This window comes from Clinocottus analis, unplaced genomic scaffold (genome assembly GCF_023055335.1).
Source record: "Clinocottus analis isolate CAN_PGR_092001 unplaced genomic scaffold, fCliAna1.0.p SCAF_22, whole genome shotgun sequence".
In the NCBI taxonomy this organism is placed as follows: domain Eukaryota; kingdom Metazoa; phylum Chordata; class Actinopteri; order Perciformes; family Cottidae; genus Clinocottus; species Clinocottus analis.
The window spans coordinates 7,793,744-7,816,194 of NW_027175954.1; the positions used below are offsets into that span (position 1 = coordinate 7,793,744).

At 40.8% G+C, this 22,451-nt stretch overlaps 2 protein-coding genes across 4 annotated transcripts in view; one reads left to right on the top strand and one right to left on the bottom strand.

Moving 5' to 3' along the window:
- slc44a1a (solute carrier family 44 member 1a) overlaps nt 1-9,057 on the bottom strand; it is a 28,310-nt gene extending 19,253 nt beyond the window's left edge. The window contains exon 1 of the mRNA XM_068588920.1: nt 9,024-9,057. The gene's annotated coding sequence lies outside the window, so the exon portion shown is untranslated. The remainder of the gene's footprint in view (nt 1-9,023) is intronic.
- Nucleotides 1-22,451, top strand: part of dlc1 (DLC1 Rho GTPase activating protein) — a 74,409-nt gene that overhangs the window by 493 nt on the left and 51,465 nt on the right. The window contains exons 2-5 of one of the 3 annotated variants that reach the window (XM_068588912.1): nt 577-2,569; nt 6,603-6,737; nt 7,079-7,192; nt 20,145-20,178. In XM_068588912.1, coding sequence (XP_068445013.1) covers nt 626-2,569; nt 6,603-6,737; nt 7,079-7,192; nt 20,145-20,178 — 2,227 coding nt within the window. In that variant the 5' untranslated portion in view covers nt 577-625. Of the gene's footprint in view, nt 1-576; nt 2,570-6,602; nt 6,738-7,078; nt 7,193-9,248; nt 9,277-20,144; nt 20,179-22,451 lie in introns of those variants that run through there. The other 2 variants (XM_068588915.1, XM_068588914.1) reach the window with 2 other exon arrangements.

Sequence of the window (22,451 nt, forward strand, 5' to 3'; positions counted from 1 at the left end):
TTTTAGTGTGTACAGAGTGACAGTTAACCAACACCAGTAATTTTGACCACTGTTGCAGAGTTCTAATATATGTGGATTGAAGATTTGCAGTGTAAATATGACACACTAGTTCAGTCGCAGTTCACATTGTCAAGATGTTCAAAAGTAAACCAGGGACGTCTACATTATTTTATGTAATTATCATAATGTTTCAGGCAGCTTTGCTGGCTTTATTCCTGGAAGAGTCTTAACACTTCAGGCAAAATAAACTGTTCCAGATCAAAAACATTCAATGTAGTTGGCGTGGTGTGATGTGAAGTTTGGAACAGCCATGCTTGAAAAGATAATTTCATGTTAGATTATCATAACTGGGAATCAAGTTGTTTTATCCAGATCCAGCAGAGTTTATACTCTCCAGGGAATTGTGCATACATTACAATTACGCCCTTCTTGAACTTCCTCTCACTACTCCCAAACTATTTACTTTAACAGTTAAATACTATTTACCATATTGCCATTTGCAAATGCAGGTTCTGCAAACTCATAACTCTGCCAACACTCGCTGTTTATAATCCTCATTTCTCATCTTGATTGCAGAATATCTGCCCTCATAAGCATCTCTATGGGATAGCACTGGCTGTCCACCATGCCAGTAGCCATACGGAAAAGAAGTTGGGAGGAGCATGTGACTCATGCTTCAGGATTACAGTACAGCTATGATGATCTGGACCTGGTCTGCTGTCACGGGATGGACAGCGAGGGGCCTTGGATGGGAGCAGGGTCTTCAAAACAAGGTAGACGGACCAGGTGTGCCTCCATGCCGGAGGGCTGCCACCAACTGCCCACACAGGACCTGGCTCAGACACTGGAGGTGACAGCGTTGGTTGTGTGTGATAATACTGCATCAGAACAGCTGAAGCAAATGGACAGTGATGGTAAAGTTCCAATGAATTTGCAGGAGGAGTCAGTTCATGGCCCTAATGAGCTGGTGGATGTTAATATTGCCCAAAGGGCCTCTGAATCCGAGCTTCTCCATATTGCAAACATTGGGAAGTCTGGAGAATTTTACTCTAACTCAAATAGGGAAAATGTTTCTTGTGCAACTGGCAGCAGCAGTCACACTAAGAAGACCATCACTGGTGAAGTTGGCGGTGAGAGTAGCCAGAGTCACAACATCTGCAGTGACGATAATGTCTTTAAAAGTCCACATATCTCACGTGAAGAGCAACAATGCATCTTTATCTCTTCAAACAATGGGCCTCTACTGTCTAGATTGGCTGGTGAACCGCCTGGCAAACTTCCAAATCATCAGGAAACAAAGGAGAGCCATACAGAGGGTTACAGCAGACCTCCTGAAATCTCTGAGGCCGCACTAAACCAGTTCTCTGCTGCTGAACTGGAACCTCAAACTGACCTTGCAGATCTCGAGGGAGAGAAGATTTCCACTTTTGGCCATGCTGATGCAAGTGTAACCTTACCGGTTGGTGTGCTGCACAGTTCAGTTAATTCGATGGAGAGTGGTGATGTGATGTCACAGGCTAACACAACTGTGGAAACAGTTGTGACTTTAGTGGTAGAGAAAGTATGCGACAAAGGAGTAACTGAAAACCAGAGCGCGGAGGCTGCTGTCAAGCTGGATGGATTAAATGACCCAGAAACTCTAAACGAAAATACAGGACTTCACTCAAGCAAGACTCAAGGAGAAGAGCAGAATCCTCATGACTGTACTCTGGGTTTGGATCAGGCTCATGGTTGTGAAATATCCCACCAGGCATTGGTGGAGCCGTGTAATGTTGAAATGACAGCAATGAACGGGCCACAGGGAGAGGGAAGTGCAGAAGCAGGAGGCAGCGAGAAAGCAGCAGGAGAGGACAGGTATGAGCCAATCACATCATTCGATATGTGTTTCAATGGTCAGTGTTGCTCTATGACAGTCAACAGCAACGTGTCATGTGAAAAAATGGATACTGGATGTTCAGAGGGAAAACCCATCCTTACAAAAATGACCCAGTGTTCAGACCAGTATGTGGAAATGACGCCCTCCGTTAGTCAACCGATGGAAAACACTCATGTAAGCTCAGTGTCCAGAGAGTTGGCTGGTTGTGATGATGAAACCATTGCCCTGCAGTTGGAAAATAACTATTCAAACCTGAATACTATCCAAGAAGTTAGCCATGTTGAACCAGATGACACCCCTGTACTGGATCCTCGAAAGAAGATCGCCTCAGAGTTCAACCAAAATCGACATGTTCAGCAGCCCCATATGGATGTTCACCATGCAGGCTCCGAACCACAGACTAAAAACCTGCCACCGTGCCCTGCAGAGGTCAATGGTGAGCTCTCACCAGAGGGACTCTACGGCAACCAAGCCCCTGGTTGTTACCTCGGTGACTCACCTGCTTCCAAGGTGGCAGATGGTCAGAGGCAACACCAGCGGCCGGGAGCCACAGTCTCTAGAATGGAGGAGCCAGAAGAGGCCGCGCACAGTGTTATTCACAGTGACGCACAACTCGCCAGTCCAGTTTTAGAAGGAACAAATGAAACTGGAGATCCAAAAGTGGACAACGTGGTCCAAGTGCGTATTAGAAAGGTAAGGCTATATTTGATACCGATGTAGAAGAGATCCAGTGGATCACAATTGATATTCAAATACATATTGTCTTTTGTTTCTGTGTAGTAACTGCGATTTTGGCACTTCAAGCTGGCACTTACTGGGCATTTATGGACTACAAATCATTTTTGTCCCACACTCTGGCAATCGTCTTGGAAAACAATGACTTCACTCTCACATGCTTGCAGATCGTTGAGTGGGGGGGATCTGTGAAATGTTTTACTTTTTCTCAACGGCTCATTGCAAAACAAGGTCCTATAAGGGCATGGAGACCATGAACACAGAAGGGGCTGGAAGCTCAAGGGATCTCTTGGGTGAAAGGCCTAAACCAGAAAATCCAGAAAATACTGTGTGTAGTGCTCTTTACAGACTCTTTACACACTGCTAGCAAGCGTCAAAAGTGACAAAAAACTTTAAATAAGCAGTTCCTGGATTTGTGCTAATTGGAGCAAAGCAAGTATCCGGGAATGGACACAGTATTTATTCATTGTTAGTCGTTGCAGTGTTTGCCTTTTTGGAATGGCAACAAGAAATCCAGTATTTACAAGGGCGCATTAAGCAGGCATGTTGTTTAGACAAGCACCATATTGTGGAAAGTCAGATTCTTGTGATGAAGACGATCACCCGCTTGTGAACAGCGACAGAGTTTAAGATGAAAATCCCACGCATGGGTTGTATTCAAGGTTGTGTACTGGCTATACATTTTTTTAGCAATTTAAATTGTTTGCAAAACCTTTAAATGGTTTAAACAACACTAGACTGTAGTTATGAGGCCATAATTAGAACATTTTGAACTGATAAGTATTTTTTAATTGCATATCAAGACTATCTGTCGTTTTCTAACTTCTTCTGATTGAATATCATGAACACTGTTATACTGAAGCATACCACGTGACGGTTAATTGTGATTTGTGGGTCAGTGTGTGGGATGATTTGATGCCCATGGTTTATCTAACGTGACAATATGCTGCACTGCTAATGAAGAATGTCTATATGTCCTGTTCAGTGGACTGTGTTTTGAACTTACTGTGTAATATTTTTAAAAGTAATACGTTTTTATGTATTCGCACAGATAATGTGGGATGTGAGGTCGTTGCTTAAACACACGTCCACAACCTCCTTTACAAAATACATATGTCATGTGTTCGACCTCAAATTGAATGCGTGGCATACACTATGACGCTGACTGATTATTTCAACACAAATTCCGTCCATGTGTGCAAAAACTATTTTGGCGTCCCTCTCAGTCATGACCAATGGTGAAGTCACTCTCATCAGTTGCCAAAAACCAGAGATGACAGTCTGGTGTAGGGACATGGAAAACCAGTGCCGCACTTATTACCACAGGCTCCAGTTTCAATCTTCGGACGGCTTTCTACCTTTGGATTCAATATCCGAGAAAAATAACTGTCGCCTGGAAATCAAGTAGAGGAGTTTGGCCATTAAATTGTAGAGCACAAAGGCAATGTATCCACCATATGGGGATGGCTTGCCTCTTCTTTGACAGCGGCCTCATTTACATACACAGAAGCAGTTTACGGAGAAAACATGCTTTAGGGAAGGTCATGAGGACAGAAAAGAAATAAGGTTGTACAAATTAGCATTATCATCCCCAAAGGAGGTAACAGACTGTATTTATCATCAAGAAAAAGAAGAAGATCTTGGATATCACAGAAATTACAGAACTGATGTTATTATCTGTTAGTGGACAATGGCAACAGCAACCTGAAAATCTCTGGCAAGATATTGTACTAACAAATGATTATGTCCCCAGTGAATCGTGTTGTTGTTGCAGATTCCGTTTGTAAATTGAAGCCATCTGGTTTGTATAATGGCTTCAGATTAACCTGATACGGGGCTTTGTTACTGTGTTTATTTGTTTTAGCAACAGGGCTTTATCTTGACCCCAAACCCAAACTGGCTCAACTGTAGATTATCTGACAGCCGACCTCTAGGCATCATCATCTCAGTGTGTCTTTTTCTGTCTTTCAGTCGTTATTAATCAATCAAATGCTCATACTTATCATGTTTATGAATGAGATGCATACAGGAAATAGTGTATGCATAATTGTGTGCAGATTATGTTCAGCTGGGCAGAGAAAGAGCTCCTCAGTTCAATGGACAGGTTTGAAAAATGGGATTATGGCCACAGGGTAGAAGGAGGGGGTTTGAAAATGAGAGTAAGTAAAAGAGGAAGGAGAGGTCTAAAAGAGTTCAAACAGTGTGGGAACTGTCTCCCATCTCAAAAAACAGGAAGTCGAGAGGAATGTAACAGAAACCTCAAAAGATTGGAAAGAGAGAAAAGAAACCTTTTGAGAACACCCAAACCACCAGAATGCCCCCGAAAAAGCGCCTGACATTGCACTGCCCTTGTTTTTTACTCTGCTGTTTTGTGGTTGTTGTTGCCATCTCGAGCCAGATGCTTTTGTTCATTCAGCGATGTCTCGTAAAGATGTCATTGTTTTACCACAGTACAATGCTTCATTGTGATACTTTACCAAGGAGACAGAACGTAGCGATGTGTGCTGCCACTAGCTGGCAATCGCAATAAAGACATCAACGTGAGACGCATTTCTATTTGCTGTTTCGCCAAATCCAATAGGGACGTCTTTTGACAGGCTAATTGGGCACTAACTGGAAAATGGAAAGTGCGAGTCATAAGACTTGGGTCAGAGCACGGAGCCAGGCGGAGCTGGAACTTGTTTACCCTGATGCAGATTCGATCTCGGATCCATAAACCTGTCAACCTCACTATATTAGCATTAGTCACATCTCTTATGAATGTTGTCATCTGAACACACCCATCGTAAACTTAACTTGAACAAGATCTAGCCACCTCACGGAATATGTTTAGTACTAAATAACTTAATTATAAAATTTCTCTCTAATTGATCACACCTTAGAAAAGACGCAACACATGAAATCCAGTCTCCCATTCACACTGTAACATGCCTCCACACTGGTAAACATACAATCCTAGCTGTGTGTCCCATGAGCTCACCCTCATAACGTTTTTAACAGGGTATGTTTGTGGAGATTGTAATGAGGTTTGTAGGGACTAATGAGCCGGCAGTGTGATGTCATTTTGTGGGGTTCTTCTCGGGAGAGGAGCTCAGACAGCGAGCCGCACCCGAAACCAGTGTAAAAGACAGGCAAGAGGAAATTAAAATGTGTATATACTGTGTGAAGAAGTCCAGAAAGGGATTTTACAAGTTTGAACTTCAGCCAAGGTTTTATATTGCATCACACAAAACAGGATTAAGGCATAGCAAACAAGGACAGAGAAGGGGTGGAGTGTGAAGTTGGGCTGGATTGCATGTTATTGAGCTTGTCTTACTGATGAGACGCCACCTGAGGTCAGTGTGACACTTGTTATCACAGCGGCAGAACAGACAGTTAAGCACTGCATATTAGAAGACTAAGTTTGTAAATTATATGATCAAAAATAGACCTGAGATGGCACAAAAGATATTACGGATTAAGGTTGGGCTTATGAGAAAAAGAAACCCAACAACTATATCTCTATAACTATATAGCTATAACTATATCTTATTCATATGTCTTTCAAGCCAACTTGTCTGTGTTATGTATTTCTGTATTATCTCAATATTTTGTATATTGTTAATACTCTGTTCATTTAGTCGTGTTCAGATCAAGTAGCTGGAAAGCAGATTTTTAGGTATGTCTCCTTTGACACTTTAGTAAGCCATCCCCACATCATATGCATTTAAAAACATTTCATCTACATCTCCATATATATATATATATATATATATATATATATATATATATATATATATATATATATATATATATATATGTATATATATATATATATATATATATATATATATATATGTATATATATATATATATATATATATATATATATATATATATATATATATATATATATATATATATACAATTGGGGTTCAGTGTTTTTCCTACATTTATGAGCTGGTTGCAATGGTAATATTTAACTTTTTCTCTGACTTGTCTGTTTATTCAGCGTGAGCATGCTCGTCTGGACTCAATGGTGTTGCTGCTGATGAAGCTGGACCAGTTGGACCAGGAAATCGAGAATGCCCTCAGTGCCACCTCCTCCATGGCCTGCACACCGACCCTTCATCGACGACAGCTCCAGGTACACACCTGCATGTTATTATGCTGGATTTGGCTCCAATTTCTACTGCATTTGAAACAACTCATCTCTTTATATGAATGTAATTTAACTAATGGATCTGGAAATTACCTTTATTCGTTGATTTTGCCAAGAGTAATCTTATCTGTCCCTTTGTGGCCATTATGAGGCATAGCAATGTCTATAAATACCGTATTATTCATCTGCAGATAAACTTTGTAGTGTTCTGATAAAACTATGCACTTGATCATCTTTCAAGCTATACTGAAATATTGCAGGAAAGCAGTGCTCTTTGCACAGTAAGGTAATGCAGGCATTGTCATCTTTATTCTTCACATGTGCAGGAGTTTGAGTTAGGATCTGTGCTGGCAGTGTCACAAAACCCTCAACATCCACATGTTCCTGCTACCTCCAACTCAGGTCCTATATCAGCCCTCGGAGCGAAACCAAAGAGTGGGGTAAGTCATGATCTCATTGTCATACCTCTAAACCATAATCAGCAGATTGCTTAGAGACAAATTAGGACATTACATTAATGATGGCCGGGTTGGTGCTTCAGCTTGTTGAAAGTATGAATGTTACTCGTTTTTTGCAGTTTTTCATGATTTTTAAACTGCAAAACATCAGCTGTTCCTTGTTGTTGGCTGTTGTAGTTGCTGGTGTCTCATATGTGCATAACTTTTTAGTTGAGTGTAGAGCTACTGTTAAACAACTTTTATGCTCCAAATAAAATAAAGACACACATACGCATGCACCCACACACACACACACCCACACACACACACACACACACACACACACACACACACACACACACACACACACACACACACACACACACACACACACACACACTCCAAGTGAATCCCCCAGCTGTAGGAATGTCCCCCAGCACTTAAGGCTTAGCCAAGCAGACGTTAAAACTCTATAATTAGCTGGTTCCAAAGATCTAGACCCATTCTCCCCAACAAAGGGGTCAGAAGGGGGGTCTGGGGGTGAAAAGCCAGGGCAGGGGGGAGCAAGGAGGGACACGCTTCAAGTGAGACGTGAGTCTTCAAACCTCTTGCTTGCTCACTTTATGACTTTGTGGGCCTAGCAAATGCTGTCAGGGCAAAATGAACAATGCCAGGAGGAGTGGAAATATTTAAAAGAAACAGATTTGAACTGCTTTGAGACATTTTATCACAAGATTTATCCAAAGGACGTCTTGCAATCTTGATTTATCTTTTGCAGTTCCTTGTTGACAACAATTTGTTTTGTCACAACTCTTATGGCGTCTGAAAAGAACACAATATTTCCCTCCTGTGTGACAGCTACTTCAAGGGATACAGAGCAACATGCTCAGTGATATATATCATGTCTGCTGGCTACTGTTTCCACAACCTCCATTCCTGCAATCACCCAAGGTAACTCACTAAGCTTGGGTAAACAGTGCTTTCACTGCACCTAATAGGAGGCTTTTTACAGTGGAGGCCCTGCAGGGTGATTGATGGAGGCCAAAGAGATGATGACTTCATGAAGGGGATTCTCAGTGGTTCATAGTCGAAGGGACTGTTGAGTCCTTTCAAACTTAAGTGTTGGGACGGCCACTTAATCTTTTAAGCTAGACAATACAAATCCTTTAAATGATGCAAAGACAAGGGAGATGTGAGGAAGAACCATGATTGAGGTTTTATTCAAACAGACATTACAGTTGTGTTTTACAAAAATATATACATTGTTTTATTTATTTTTCAAACACAAAATAATCACTATCATTTGTTGTTGTATAAAAAATACAACTCAGTTCTAATCGGGAAGGTGGTATGTTGAGTCATTATTTTACTGTCAAATGTTCAGGAACATTTGTTTCCCTTTATGTGAGTGACATCTAATGTTACACAGGGAATATTTCTAAGCAATTAAATCATTTGTTTTTTTTGACATACTGTATAGAGCACTGTGCTGCGTAAAAATCAAAAAATGCCAGATAATAAATCACTGACTCTGTTACATAGCATTTGCATTAACATGTTATGTATTGCCTTGAACATGTTTTGACATCAATCCCAACAAGAAAGTATTTGCAAGTTGACACATGACAGCAAACAACAAATATCTTTTTGTCAATTCAATACTGTCCAACCCGTTTTAGAGTCAACACAAATGGCTATACTACACACACTTGTGATATATTAGCATAGATCCAAGCAGTGAAAATAAAACGAGTAGTATGTCAACCTATTACAAGACAACTTTGATACTGTGTGTATAATGTACCGTAAAAGTCGGATTACAAGCCGCTCCTACCTTCGGTAAGTGTCCCCGTTGTAGCAAGCTAGGACTTTTGCTAGCTCCCCGCTGCTGCTGCTGCCACTGCCCACATTCCTGCTGCCAGGGCTGGTCCCACTAACGTCGGTGGTTGTCGGGGAGCTAGCAAGGAGCTAGCACCGAGCTGACGGAGAGCTAGCAGCAGCGCTAGCTGGCTACAGCGGAGAGCCAGTCAGACAGCAGCTTGTAACCCGACTTTTACGGTATCGAGATGAATATCTCCATGCAGAAGGTCAGTGAGAGGTTCAAATTTGGAAATTGTGGCTGGAAGTACATGTAAGACTAACTGACAGCGAGATCAATGCAGTTCAGGAGTCTTTTTTTTCACGTTGAAGAGTAAAATAGGACTAAATTCCCTTCTACAGGAACTGTATTGTGTGTCTAGTCACTTAATTTGCCTCACCAAGCCGAGCGAGCAGCTCAAGTAACTTTGAACCTCCATCTTGAGCATCATTGAATATGCAGAGGAGTGGTTGGTGTGTTGGTGGATTTTAATTTGTGTGTTGTATGGTCATAGAAGCAGTGTAATTCATTAAGTGTTTATTATTGTGCATTGGCATTTCTTTCGTCTTCAGATGGATTTTGCAAGAGGTAACCGGTATGTGTGTTCTTACTGTCCTCCTGACACCACCTGTAACTCAGTGTATCACTTTGGTGTGATTGTACCGAACAATGATAAACATGAAGTTGTGTTATGTGCTGTGTAAGTCAGTAATAAGTGGACATTCACTTGACATGTACTTTGTCATTCACTCACTATTGTATATAAGTTGAAGTTAGTAGATTCCTATCTCCTTGCTAACGTACCTGATGGCTATTATTAGCCTTCAGCAGGTGGCTGTTATTCTTGCATCGAATCTGGTGCTAATATCTCAGGGATGTTGTGCTACAGCAGGTGCTTTTTTTTATGGTGGAGCTGCTATTCTTTGCCCCTGTGTGTTGTTGTTGGCAGGTTTCTATTACTTGCTTGGTGTAGCAGGTGTCCTGCAATGTTATTTGACATGCATTGTGTGTTGCAACAGATGGCTTTAATGTGCTTTGCAGACTGATGTGTATCTATTATTTGGCTCTATATTATTTTTAGGGCTGTGACTAGTCATTATTTGTATTATTTAGTTAATCTGCTGATTACTTATTATTATTTATTTTTAATTGTTTGGTCTATGAAATGCCAAAGATTGCTGAAGCTCAAGGTGAGGTCGTCAATTGTCTTTTTTGTCCGACAAAGAGTCTTTAGCAGTCAGTTTACAAACACGTGTGACCAAGGAGAGTAGAATATATTCACACAAGAATGACAACAAAAAAAGACTATTGTTATTCAATTATTATTTATTTTTTGGACCAACTAAACAGTCTTTTGGTAAGTATTTATCAGTAATGACTAATTGTCTCATGACAAACAATGTATAATAAATAACGATTAGAACAGTCTGTTTAAAATCTAACAAGATTTGATCTACCAATGTTGTTTTACATAACACTCTCGATATAATGTCGATATATCGCCCAGCCCTAACTATTTAAATTTTCTTACTGAAAATGTTTTTGTTTGCAGTAATTTTTTCCAATCTTGAGTAGAAAAAGCTTTGTTATTATTAGTATTTTAAAAGATGTGTACGATTAGCTGTCATTAATTTGGATGTAACCTGTCGTAACAAATTTAAGTTATGCGTGGCGTGAAAGTAATTTGTTATGCGACTCAAGTTATGCAACTATTTTTAGAGCTCTGTGGCTGTAGAGGATGTGCCAAGCCACAGAGGCGGGCGGAGGCTGCTGAACCCTGACCACCTTCCTCTAAATGTTACAGTCGGAAACAACACATCAGTCACCCTCAGCGTGGAGCGTTCCCACCAGCAAAACATACTCCGAATCCCCTGCCGACCTCAGCTATTGAAGAAGGCACAAACTATGGCTGTCCGTTAAATTTAGCACGGGGGTGTTTAACGTTTCATGCATACACTGTGTGGGGACAGGGAAGGCGCTGCCCTAACCGGCCCTCTTCATCTTTGGTATACATTCCATCACAGCGCAACCTTTGGCCCTTGGTTTGGATCTGTATTCTGTCTCCACGACAACAGTGCTAAAATCACAACTTTTGTCATCTCTTCAGGTGGTTTTGTTGCTATTTGACCACGAGGTGTGATTTTTATACATTTTTATGCCTGGATTTAAGGTTGTTTTTGTTTTAGCACATAATGAATTTAGCGATATTTTAATTTCAGAGTGACGGAAAGACTTCATTCCCTATCAGATGGTTGTATGTATATAGCGCTTTATCTCTCTGTAGTTCGGTGGACAATAGAAGTGCTGTGGTTTGCGTGCTAAGGTCACTAGCAGATCTCTGCTCTGCGCTTCCTCCATGTTCCGGTTTGGCAGCCTCATAGTCCCCAAACATCCTTCATCCAAACCACACCTTCTCTCGTCCCACACAACACAGACTCAATATTGTGATACTCTCACTGCCTTTTATTTATCTCTCCATTTGCTCCCACTCTTTCTCTCTTCTTGCAGTCCTCAGACCATAGTCAACACCATATGCCGCAGTGATAATTATGTTTGCTTACATTCCAGCCACATATTTGGTGTAAAGACTGTAGTAGGCCATAATGAGTCAGTTAGCTATGGAGCCAACCGCTATTCAGTCTAACAAGGGGTGCCAGTAGTTGCTCTGGCCATGGCCACGCTAGTCGCTTTGTGTGCTGTCATTGTCTCCAAGGTCACCACTTTACTGTGCACAGCTGTAAGAAGGAGACAAACATAGACCTGCTGTGGTTAAAAAGAGGGTAAGAAAAAAGAAAAAGCTTGTGTTTGGAACAGGATATGAAAAGTGAACTTGTCCATAACCCTCACAAGAAAATCTTGTTGTTCCTGTTGATTCAAGGCTACAGCCATTGCATAAAGCACTCCAAGAACATTGAAGACAAGGATAAAATAAATAGAGTTCTCGCTTTTTTTGTTGTTGCTAATTTGGGATTCAAAACATGGCATCATGAAATTTGTCCACATGTATCAACCTGACTCAATGAGCATACTGAACATTTTCTCTAAATGCCTTTGAGCTATGCTATCCTTAATTGTTTCACAAAATACAGAACGTTTTCTGTTTTAGCATCTTTGTGGAAATCAAACGTCACATAAATCTGTTCACCGCATGCTCAATGACAACTCACTCTGTTTGTTTTGATGACAACATACTCTCAAATCACATAAATCACATCAGCTCAATCCCCAGTGGGATGTATTGGCTTCATGGGTTTTGTGATACATTAAAAAACTTAAATGAATCATAGTTTTTTATTCACCATAAAAACATCACCCTGCACGGTTTGATGCTAACAGTCAATGGTGCGTAACCTACATCTGTGACATAAAGGAGACAGTAAAAAGTGAAGGGAATAGTAGCAGGATGATGCGCTTGTTGACAGCAAATGTTAAGGATGACTGGATAATGTAGGCATCTGGAAACACCCCTGCAGCCCGCTGATAATGACCCGCCATAAATCACAGAATGAACAAACAAACTGGATGCACTCTCAGAGATGCTCAAACATGTACACAGGAATTTATTGTACAACCAGGTGCAACTGCGCTGATTCAGGCTTATAATTGAGGCTTTTAATTGTAACATTCTTTTGAGCATGTGTTCACAGTTTTGTTTTGAATGTGTATTTTCATTCATGTTTGCCTTGAAGTAGCATTACCTCAGCCAATATACACCTACTTATCTTTGCCCTCAGCTACAATGTTAAAGCAGGGCATGTGGCCTACTTATGGAAGGGATTTGTTATTCATTTCGAGGAAGATATCCAGTTACCCAACAGTCAATGCTTTTATTGACAAGATGAATGCAGAGCCCTCTACAGCAGACACTCAAGAGTGTGCGTTCTTTAGTAAATGTCACCAAACTTTCTGTGACCCAGCAAGGTCTCACTCACTGGTCCTTCTGGTAAGTCAATAAGCTGGATGTCTGCCATCAAACTACTATGGGGCCACCAGAGTCTTCTACAGAGGACTGTCTAATCCCTCTGTGTTGTTAACCCACTCTCTGCTTTCTCCCAAAAATGTCAGTGGCTAATCCACGGGCTAGCATTGTGGGTGCAGTTGGGATCATAAGACTTATCCCTTTTGACTCCATAAGCCACAAATTCAACGTGGTGAGCGGGAACAGGTGACACATTTTGTCTCTTAATCAATATAATAAGGGAGGAGTAGAATATTGCAGTGGTGTTGGTAGTTTTTATATTTGAGTGGGCTCCCAATAAATTGTATTTATTTTTAGACAAATTAGTAAAGCTGTGTTCAGTGTTTTATCAATTAATATGGTTATAATTATGTTTGTATTATTGAATAGTGAAAATGTATCTTGAATTTAAACGAATGAAATCCCCAAACTAAAAACTGTATTTTATATTTTATTTACAAAACGATTAAATGAAAAAATTAGAAAATAATTAAGCCCAAAATGAGAAACTTTGATCACATAACAGAACGGATAAAAAAGCTTTCCTCGAAACATATTGATACAATAAAATACCAAATGTTGCTGCAAGGGCATTTAATCTCAGGAGTCTCTCACTTTACACCTCTGTCCTGCATTATTGCTACCGTGTGAAAAAGACAGAGGCCAAGTTTACAATCCAGTTGTTAACATAATACTTTTTGGGCATCGGAGCAGCATGATGTGCCACAAAGAAAGAAAGAGGGTGATGGCGGGGAGCATGCTCAGAACAGATAAGCTGTTTGATTGTTGCGGAGAAGAAGTACGATTGTGTATTGTGTGATCCAATGGACACACACACGCACGTACACACACACACACACACACACACACACACACACACACACACACACACACACACACACACACACACACACACACACACCTTCACCTATACACCTATACATATATACATACATACATACATACATACATACATGCATACATACATACGTTACAACATACATACACAACATAACATCATTGATAATGTGAATAAAACAGTCTCATGTGTTTTGTTATCCATTTCCAAACTTATCATTTTGCATTTACAAAAACCACTGGAGTTGATGCTGTCACTTAATTCAACTATAATTGAAAGGAACAAATGAAAAAGAAACAAATCCATGATCAACATCCTTCCTGGATGTTGATCATGGATTTGTTTGTTGAAGACCCTTTGATGCGTTTAACTATCAAACATGTGAACATTACAATTTCAATGCTGAAATTATGTTTGGTTTATCTCATAGTGACTTATACTGTACTTTGCAATATGTATAATGTTACAACATGCCAATAAAGCCATTCGATTTATTGACTTATTGAGTTAATATTTTAATCTATTGATAATTTTTTTTTAACAATGCAGGTGAAGCATTTTGATGCATGATTCACAAATAGACACTTAAAGTACCATCCAATGTATTTATTGGCTGAATTTTTTTTTAAAATTTATCTTGAAAAAGAGTTATAGTCTGCATACTCATAAAGATACACCTCATTGAAATTTACAAATTAATAAAATGAACCGTTTTGATTTATGGATAGGAGATGATCTAAATTTGGTTATTATCAGTTGGTTTGCTGTTTTGAAAGAATAGTCTTATGCTTGGACAAATTAAGTGTTATTCTGTTGAATTCCAAGGGCCAGTCAACAGTTCATCGTATATGCTCCAGGGGCCTAGCACTAAATCCCACCAGACACGACCTGAAACCAGAAGCCTGTTGCTTTGGCTTACTCTCGTAAACAAAGGCAAATGTGTGTATGTATCTGTCTGTGTGTGTGCACGCATATCCTCTTTTCTCACCATCTGTCAACCAACATCACCCCACACAGAACATGCCTCACCACTTAAGGGTGAGTGAGAGAACGAGTCCTCAGCTGGCGGTGTGTGTGTGTGTGTGTGTAGGTGTGTGTGTGTGTGTGTGTGTGTGTGTGTGTGTGTGTGTGTGTGTGTGTGTGTGTGTGTGTGTGTGTGTGCGGTAAAATCATTAGCCTCCAAAGTACTAAGTCCAATTAGAGACTGAAAGTGATTTCACCTGGGCTTTTAGCGTCATACAAGTCAGTAGACATTACTGAGACACTTTTCAAATGTCACTAGATTTCATCTGGACTTGTTTTCTTTCAAAATAGCTGTTAAATCCAACATCTGGACGCTAATATACATCTTCTGCGCGAAACGTTCCAACGCATGATTACACCAAGTCATCGCATCACTTCCTGTTGACACACTTCAAGCATGGCATATGGAAACTATTTAATGTGGAAAGGGAATGCGGGGGAGAAAGTATGAGGAGTGGGGGGATTGGTCTTTCCCTTAAGTAGAAGACCAAAATGAAATTGTTTCCCACGTTTCCCTGCACACGTGCACTCAGGGGTCGACGTAGCATAGAGAATACATTCTTTTATAAGTGCAGGGCAGAAAGAGCACATTCATGCCAGTCAAAAACCAGAAATGAGCCCCAGATAACATCTCCAAAGGCCCTCGACAGACGTGCGCATGCACTCACAGACACATATACTCAAACACACACACAATGTCTCTGTTCCCTCTATCACACACAGTTACCTTATATGCTCAGTGACGGAGCCGCAAGCTTACCTGACCATAAGCCATCTGCACCAATTTAGCCATTTGCGTTAAGTGGTGGAGAAAAAGGTTTGGGTTAGCCTGAGCCCCCTAATCCTTGGTCAGCCCAGACCATGGGTGGTCACACACACACACACACACACGCACGCACACACACACACACACACACACACACACACACACGCACACACACACACACACGCACACACACACACACACACACACACACACACACACACTCTGCAGCTGCAGTGCAGGAGGGAGGCTGGGGGTGAGAGGGTGGCGTGGGGTTGTGAGTGGCATGGTGGACTGCTCGGATTTGTTGTGCAAGAGCCACATGCCAATGGTTTGCTTCACATCTCTGACTAACTCCCTCACACAGAAAAACATGTGAAAACAGCTGTACACAACAGAGCTATTACTGAAAAACTAAATATTGTGTGTATATTGGACCTCAAGGCTTTTTATTTGGTACCAACCAATGTAACAAAAGTAGTAGTGAGTATATTTATGAAGTACCAAAAGCTGACACTAAATATTTGGTCAACTTCATATTTTCTTTATATATCATTTGAACAAATACTTCCTGATTTAAAACTCCAGTGAATAAGCACAGACAAAATCATGATGTGCGGTCGGACTTTGTTCAAAACCTCAGAACATTATTTATAACATTATTATATAAAAAATTGTCTAAAATGGGGAGCAAGACCATTTTTATTTGATGTGTTATCATGGAGTCTTGGTTTTGATCATAGTGTAGCCATGTATAGATCATGTGGCTTCAACAAAGAAAAGGAAAAATATGATGTACAAGTCAGCGAGAGAACAAAAACAAGGAAACCCGGCTTGTCAGGGGTTTTATTAAATATTTTGTTCATCAAACTATTGCTTTTAGACTGTTAATCACCAGTATATATGTCAGTTTCAACACTTTTACAACAATTTAACTTTTTCTTTTGGTAATTGTCAAATTATTATTAAACCTAAATCATGTGTTGTAAAAGCTAGCTTCCCGCTACAATAATGACTATAATGACCCTCCTGCAGTTAATCTTGCAGTCACACATGCTTGCAAGCCACGACACACACACACACACACACACACACACACACACACACACACACACACACAGAGACATGTGTAAAGCAAACACATACCATACTCCCTGTGCCCCCCACAAAACCCACTTCCAGTAAATTAGTGGCAGTAAATGAGGCAGCTGACGCTTGTGTGCTGTGCACCCTACAGCTCCCCAGTGGACACCTGACACGGCCCGGACAACCTGCACTGTGGCATGCCAGGGGGGAACGCAGGCAAACATTGGGAAAATATGCGAGCATGGTGCTGTGAAAACACTGGTACTTGCTGGTACCCATTCATTCACATTCTTGTTAGGCTCGGTGGTCTTTCACTCACCTTTATTCAAGTGTAATTGCTATTATGAGGGAAAACACAGCATTGTGTGAAGGTGAGATTTACACTGTGTGTAAGTGACTTCATGGGTCATTGACAGGAACCCGTGGTGGGGTGTTTACACAATAGGAAGGGCGCACACTGGTGAACTGAAATGTCTTGTTAGTGTTGAGCAGAGAAGCCACATAGACCTCCCATATTGATTCAATTATTCAAGGCCATTCTGTCTGCAAATTCCTGATTATTATACAGAAAGTTATTCATTTTGTTTTCTCATTTTAACACCACTGCTACTGTTTACCATGGTGAACCTTTCGCACAATCAACACGCACACATGTGACATGCATAGCAGTGGAATTGAAGGATAAGACTAATATATAGGGCTAATCTGATATGTATCCAATCCTTTGAAAATCTTTATCATGCAATGTGTTACTCCATCTGTCTTGATTCTTAACAATCCTTGCCACCGCCCAACCCAAAGCCCATTCATTCCCACTTAAAATGTTAATCAGCTCAAAAATATAAAGTTTCACTTTTAGGAAAGACTCGATAATAATGTCTTAAAACAGTAGTTTTCAGCAAATGTTACTCAAACAGAAGTGAATATGGCATTTTAATGGACTGTTTCCATCAGCGGATCAAGCTAATGAGTACAGCAGCAGGGGGTGCATGTGTCATTGACTCAAATACACCACAGTTTGAAAGGTTTGTGAAAAAAAAAAGACACACTTGTTAGTAGGATCAATTCAATGCTGTTTTTCATACGATTGACAATGAGAAAAATACACAATAGTTAGAAAAGAATAGAAAATGGTGCAAATGCCACCTGTTTGCCAACGGAGGAAGTTTATATGCAATTGATAAATAGGCAAAAACTAAACAGGTTCACACTGTCTGCAGCATTTTGCACACCAGGGAATGCTGCGAGGACACTTCTCTAGCTGAAAAAGCAGAGCTAATATTACTCCGGAGTTCAACAGCTGAAACAGCACTGAATATAAATCCATCACTGATTTCACCTCACTGTTGTTGTTCTGTTTGTGCCAGTGATTTAGTGACTGAGGAGTGAGAAGGATCTTTGGCGGTGGCTTGTGTCTTTTTAGGTCATTAATCAGCAATAAATTGTAAAGCTATTTGTTCACAGGGGAACTTTACTCACTCTGTGTTTGAAACTTGACCCAGAAAGTGATCAAATGCTGTTTTTGCCCACACATTGTGCTCAAAGTTTTCACACACTTGTATACACACACACACACACACACACACACACACACACACACACACACACACACACACACACACCTCGACAGACAGACCTCTAGTGACTTTTAGATTAGGTTTGCAGCTCCTGAAGAATCAGAGTAAGACTGATCGGGACCAAGATAACACTTTATCCAGCGGTAATGAAGCAACAAGTTAGCAAAAACACATATGAGAGTGGGTATTGTATATACTCTCACTCGACTGTCACATTAGTGTTGGTGCATCATAAAATATAATAACTCTTTTGATAATTGTAAGAGGAATGGCCCCTAGTCACATTGTTGCTTTTTATTGAATCATTTCCTCTCATATTGTGACACGCTCTTCAGTCTGATTGTGTAAAGTCAGAATGAACAATAATGAAACTTACGATCTTACATTTTTATCTGTTCATCCGCCACAGAAAGTGAGTCAAAGGAGAAAACCCCAAAATCTACAAAACTTCACATTACTCCTATTTGTAAAGTTAAATGTGTCGTCACAGTGGACTATTTTTAAGGAAGATTGTGTAAAATACACTCACTGTAACTGTTAGATGCAGTGAAAATAATGCAGCTGAGAAACAGAGGCATAAGCAAATCTTCAGCTGACGGGTAGATCGATGGAGCGGTTACCAGCTGTCGGACTATTTCTTGGGTCGGGAGAACTCACATCCCACAGTCTTTCGTCCCTGTGACGTTGTCAGGCAACCAGAGGAGACTTCAGTAATTACTTCTCCCAGTCAAGAAATCTGACACACATCCCCAGTACAATTAAAGAAAGATATAGCCTGTACTACAAACTAATTTGTGAGCTTTAGAGTAGTTGGCAATCATATTTTGTAACCATAGGACAGAGGTAGGCATATTTTTCATAATGTCAAACTGTTCCTTTAAGATGATAATCAGTGTGGCTTTGGCTGTCCTGGATCTGTTGTGTAAGTAGGTGCTAAAGGGTAAACAGGCTTTAAAGTAGTCACAGCAGGACACAGTGAAATCACTTTAATTAGGCCTGAAGGGAAAAAAATACCAGAGGAAGAGGCAATAGAAATATCAGCAGAAAAATTGACACATTTGCACACCAAAGGTTATTTGGACCAAATGGATGAATTGTATTGAGTATGTATCCTATTCTCCTTTTGCTGTCTGATCTGTTCCAGAGGAGTGTGAATTAAAATAGGTCAGGGTGTGGAGGTCAGCCAAGGAACCTGAGGTCAAAAGTCATAGGCAGGAAAGACCTCCGCATTCCTATTGACTGTTGTCCTACACATACACACACACACACACACACACATACACACGCACACGCACACACACACACACACACACACACACACACACACACACACACACACACACACACACACACACACACATTAAAGTAATCACTTTGAAATGCTCTATGTTTACCATCAACCCTGTTTCAAATCTGTTGTGTTGTTTAAAACCCACAACAAAGCCAAAGAAGGACATAGTATGTGCGCAGAATGATGATAATCTGATCAGTATTGTCTCTGCAGACTACCTCCATAAGGGCTGGCCCAACATTGATCCAGAGGACAGTGCACCGCATGCTCTGCCTTTTGATGATGTTATATTTGCTCGTAGATCTGAAGATGTCCATCGATTGGGAGGTAGAAAATGTAAAGGAATTGGAGCTAACCGCATCATAGCACTACATGGATACTATTATTTGATGTTTCCCATCAATATGCTCTTTGTGAATTGAATGCACAAAACACATTCGATCAAGGGATTTTACTGAATGAGTTTGAATAATGATGAAGCAACTGTACTACTGAAGCTACTGCTTTTTAACTGTACTTTTTTTCTATTCTCTTTCCCAGAGCACATCTACCATTCCTGAGACAGAACAAGCTGGTGAGTCCTCTGTTTCTTTTTCACTTTCATGTGTTCAGTGAACTCACAGACCTTGAGACTCAAAATATTAGGTTGTGTTTTGTTAGATTTATTTTTTCCCACAATTTTGTGGCATGTTTGGAAAAAGTGTTTGTCTGCGTTTGATCTGGTCCAGGTCTGGTCTAGTGTCATGTGAAGAGATGGCACATTTCTGATTAATAATCTTGTCTGGTATTCACAACATGGGGCGAGAAAGCAAGGAGGGAGGCAGTGGAGGGGGACCAGCTCTGTTTTTATGAGACACTGGATGTGAATGTAGATAAGATTCTAGACTCATCTACAAAACCATCAAGTCAGTCGCCTTTCTAAGATAAGAACCAGACTGGATGTCGTGAATGATGCCAAAAACTTTTGACCTGCATTTATTTACTTTTAGCCCTCATGTCTTACTTTCCTTCCGGATAAGATGTTTCTGTGATCAAAGAGAGTATCTGGTATAGAAATTAACTAAGAATAGACAGCTAAAAGACTGAAATATGTAAATCTATCCAAATGCACACCCTTACACACATGCCTTTTCAATCAGTCCTTATCTGACTTCCTCCTGAAGAAAAGTCTGTATTGACGTGCAATTTTATTACTTTGAAAAGCTTGCCGTCATCCTTTTTGCACAGTTTATGAATCGATCAGAACAAACTTGATGTGTAGTGACTAGCCTCTTCGCCCTGGTTCCGGCCTCTGTCAGCAGTCTGCCGGTAATGCATAGGGTCATCAGGGATCTATGGATGACCAGACCCACTTTCAGACACCTGGCAGGGGAGCAGTGTTCATTAAACACCCCCCTGTGTCGTTGGTCCGCTGGTAAACAATACCAGAGAGGTGGTTCGACGTGGGGACGAGGCTTTCATACCCCTCCCTTTCTCCCCCCGCTGTCTCAAAGTCTGCTGGGAGTCCTCACTCTCTCTCGCTCTGTCTCTCACTCTAATTATCGGCTCTTGCTGAAACCTTTCATTGGAAATGTGCAGAAGCTGTCAGGCACTGCTGCTGTGTGTGTGTGTGTGTGTGTGTGTGTGTGTGTGTGTGTGTGTGTGTGAGCACCACCTTTTGGCAAAAGACACTCTCTAAACTTTTTTTACAAGGAGGCTCAAGCTTGCAATAGTGCACAGTGCCAACTTCAAAGGGGTCAAACGTCCTTGGTCATTTTTCTTCATTTAAAAAGTCTGATTTCGTGGAAGCAAGTTATGTAACCTCCATCTCTGGGTCCGTGTGATGGAACCCAGGACTCTGGAGGGGAGGGGGTAGGGCTACAATTGGGAATTGGCGAAGATTTGGGGGGCTTGATGAAACACAAAGCCCAGTGTTCATTGTGACACTTCAAAGCACCCTCTGTATCTCCACCGTTTGAGCCCAAGGGAATAGCGCATTTGTGACAGTGTTACATCACACACCATGCCCTCAAGGCTCCTGCTGCACTGCCATGAAAGAAACCCCATTCATGGTTAATTTTACTATCTCTGTGACAACAGAAGCACACCAGTGATCAACAAGACGTTTCCACAGCTCAGGCTTCGAAATTACTCAGTTGATGACCTCCCTGCGGCACTGGGTGTACCTTGGTGCGCGGTCAGTGTCACAGCTTTCCTGTGCGCAAAGAGGATGTGCTTGTACAACTGACAATCTGTTGTTTAGATGTGTTTTTTATGGGGCTCATGTAATGCTGTATAGTTTGAGCCTTGTGCTCCATGGGGCATGCAGAGTGCAACTGCACTACAATGGCAATGATATGACTTATTCCATACCAAGCATCTGGAGATGATTAGGATCTTCTCATTATTTGGGAACAATCTAGGATATGATGCATGTGAAGTGAGCAGAAATATGACGCATTTGTTTTGTTATTGAAATCAAACTCAAAAAGCACTAAAATGGGATTTACAGTAAACCCAAAAGAAATCAACTTTGTGCTGTCTGCCTATTGGTTTTTAAATAATGAACAGTATTGTCTGTGTTCATACAATATGAACATGATTTTTGATATTCTAAACATAAATATTTGCTAGCCAAGCTCAATAGCTGAGCTCAATATCTGCCTTCTCGGGTCTATTGTGGCAAAAGCATGCCACATATCATGGCAGTTAATAGTCAGGAAACAGATGGACAATGGAGAAATCCATGAGGCAAAAGTGGAAACTAATGTCTACTTTGTTTCATAGAAAAAAGCTTTGAGAAAGACAACATAATCCATTTGTTATTCAGTTTAGTGTCTCTTCAATAAGCACATGTACTGTAAAATG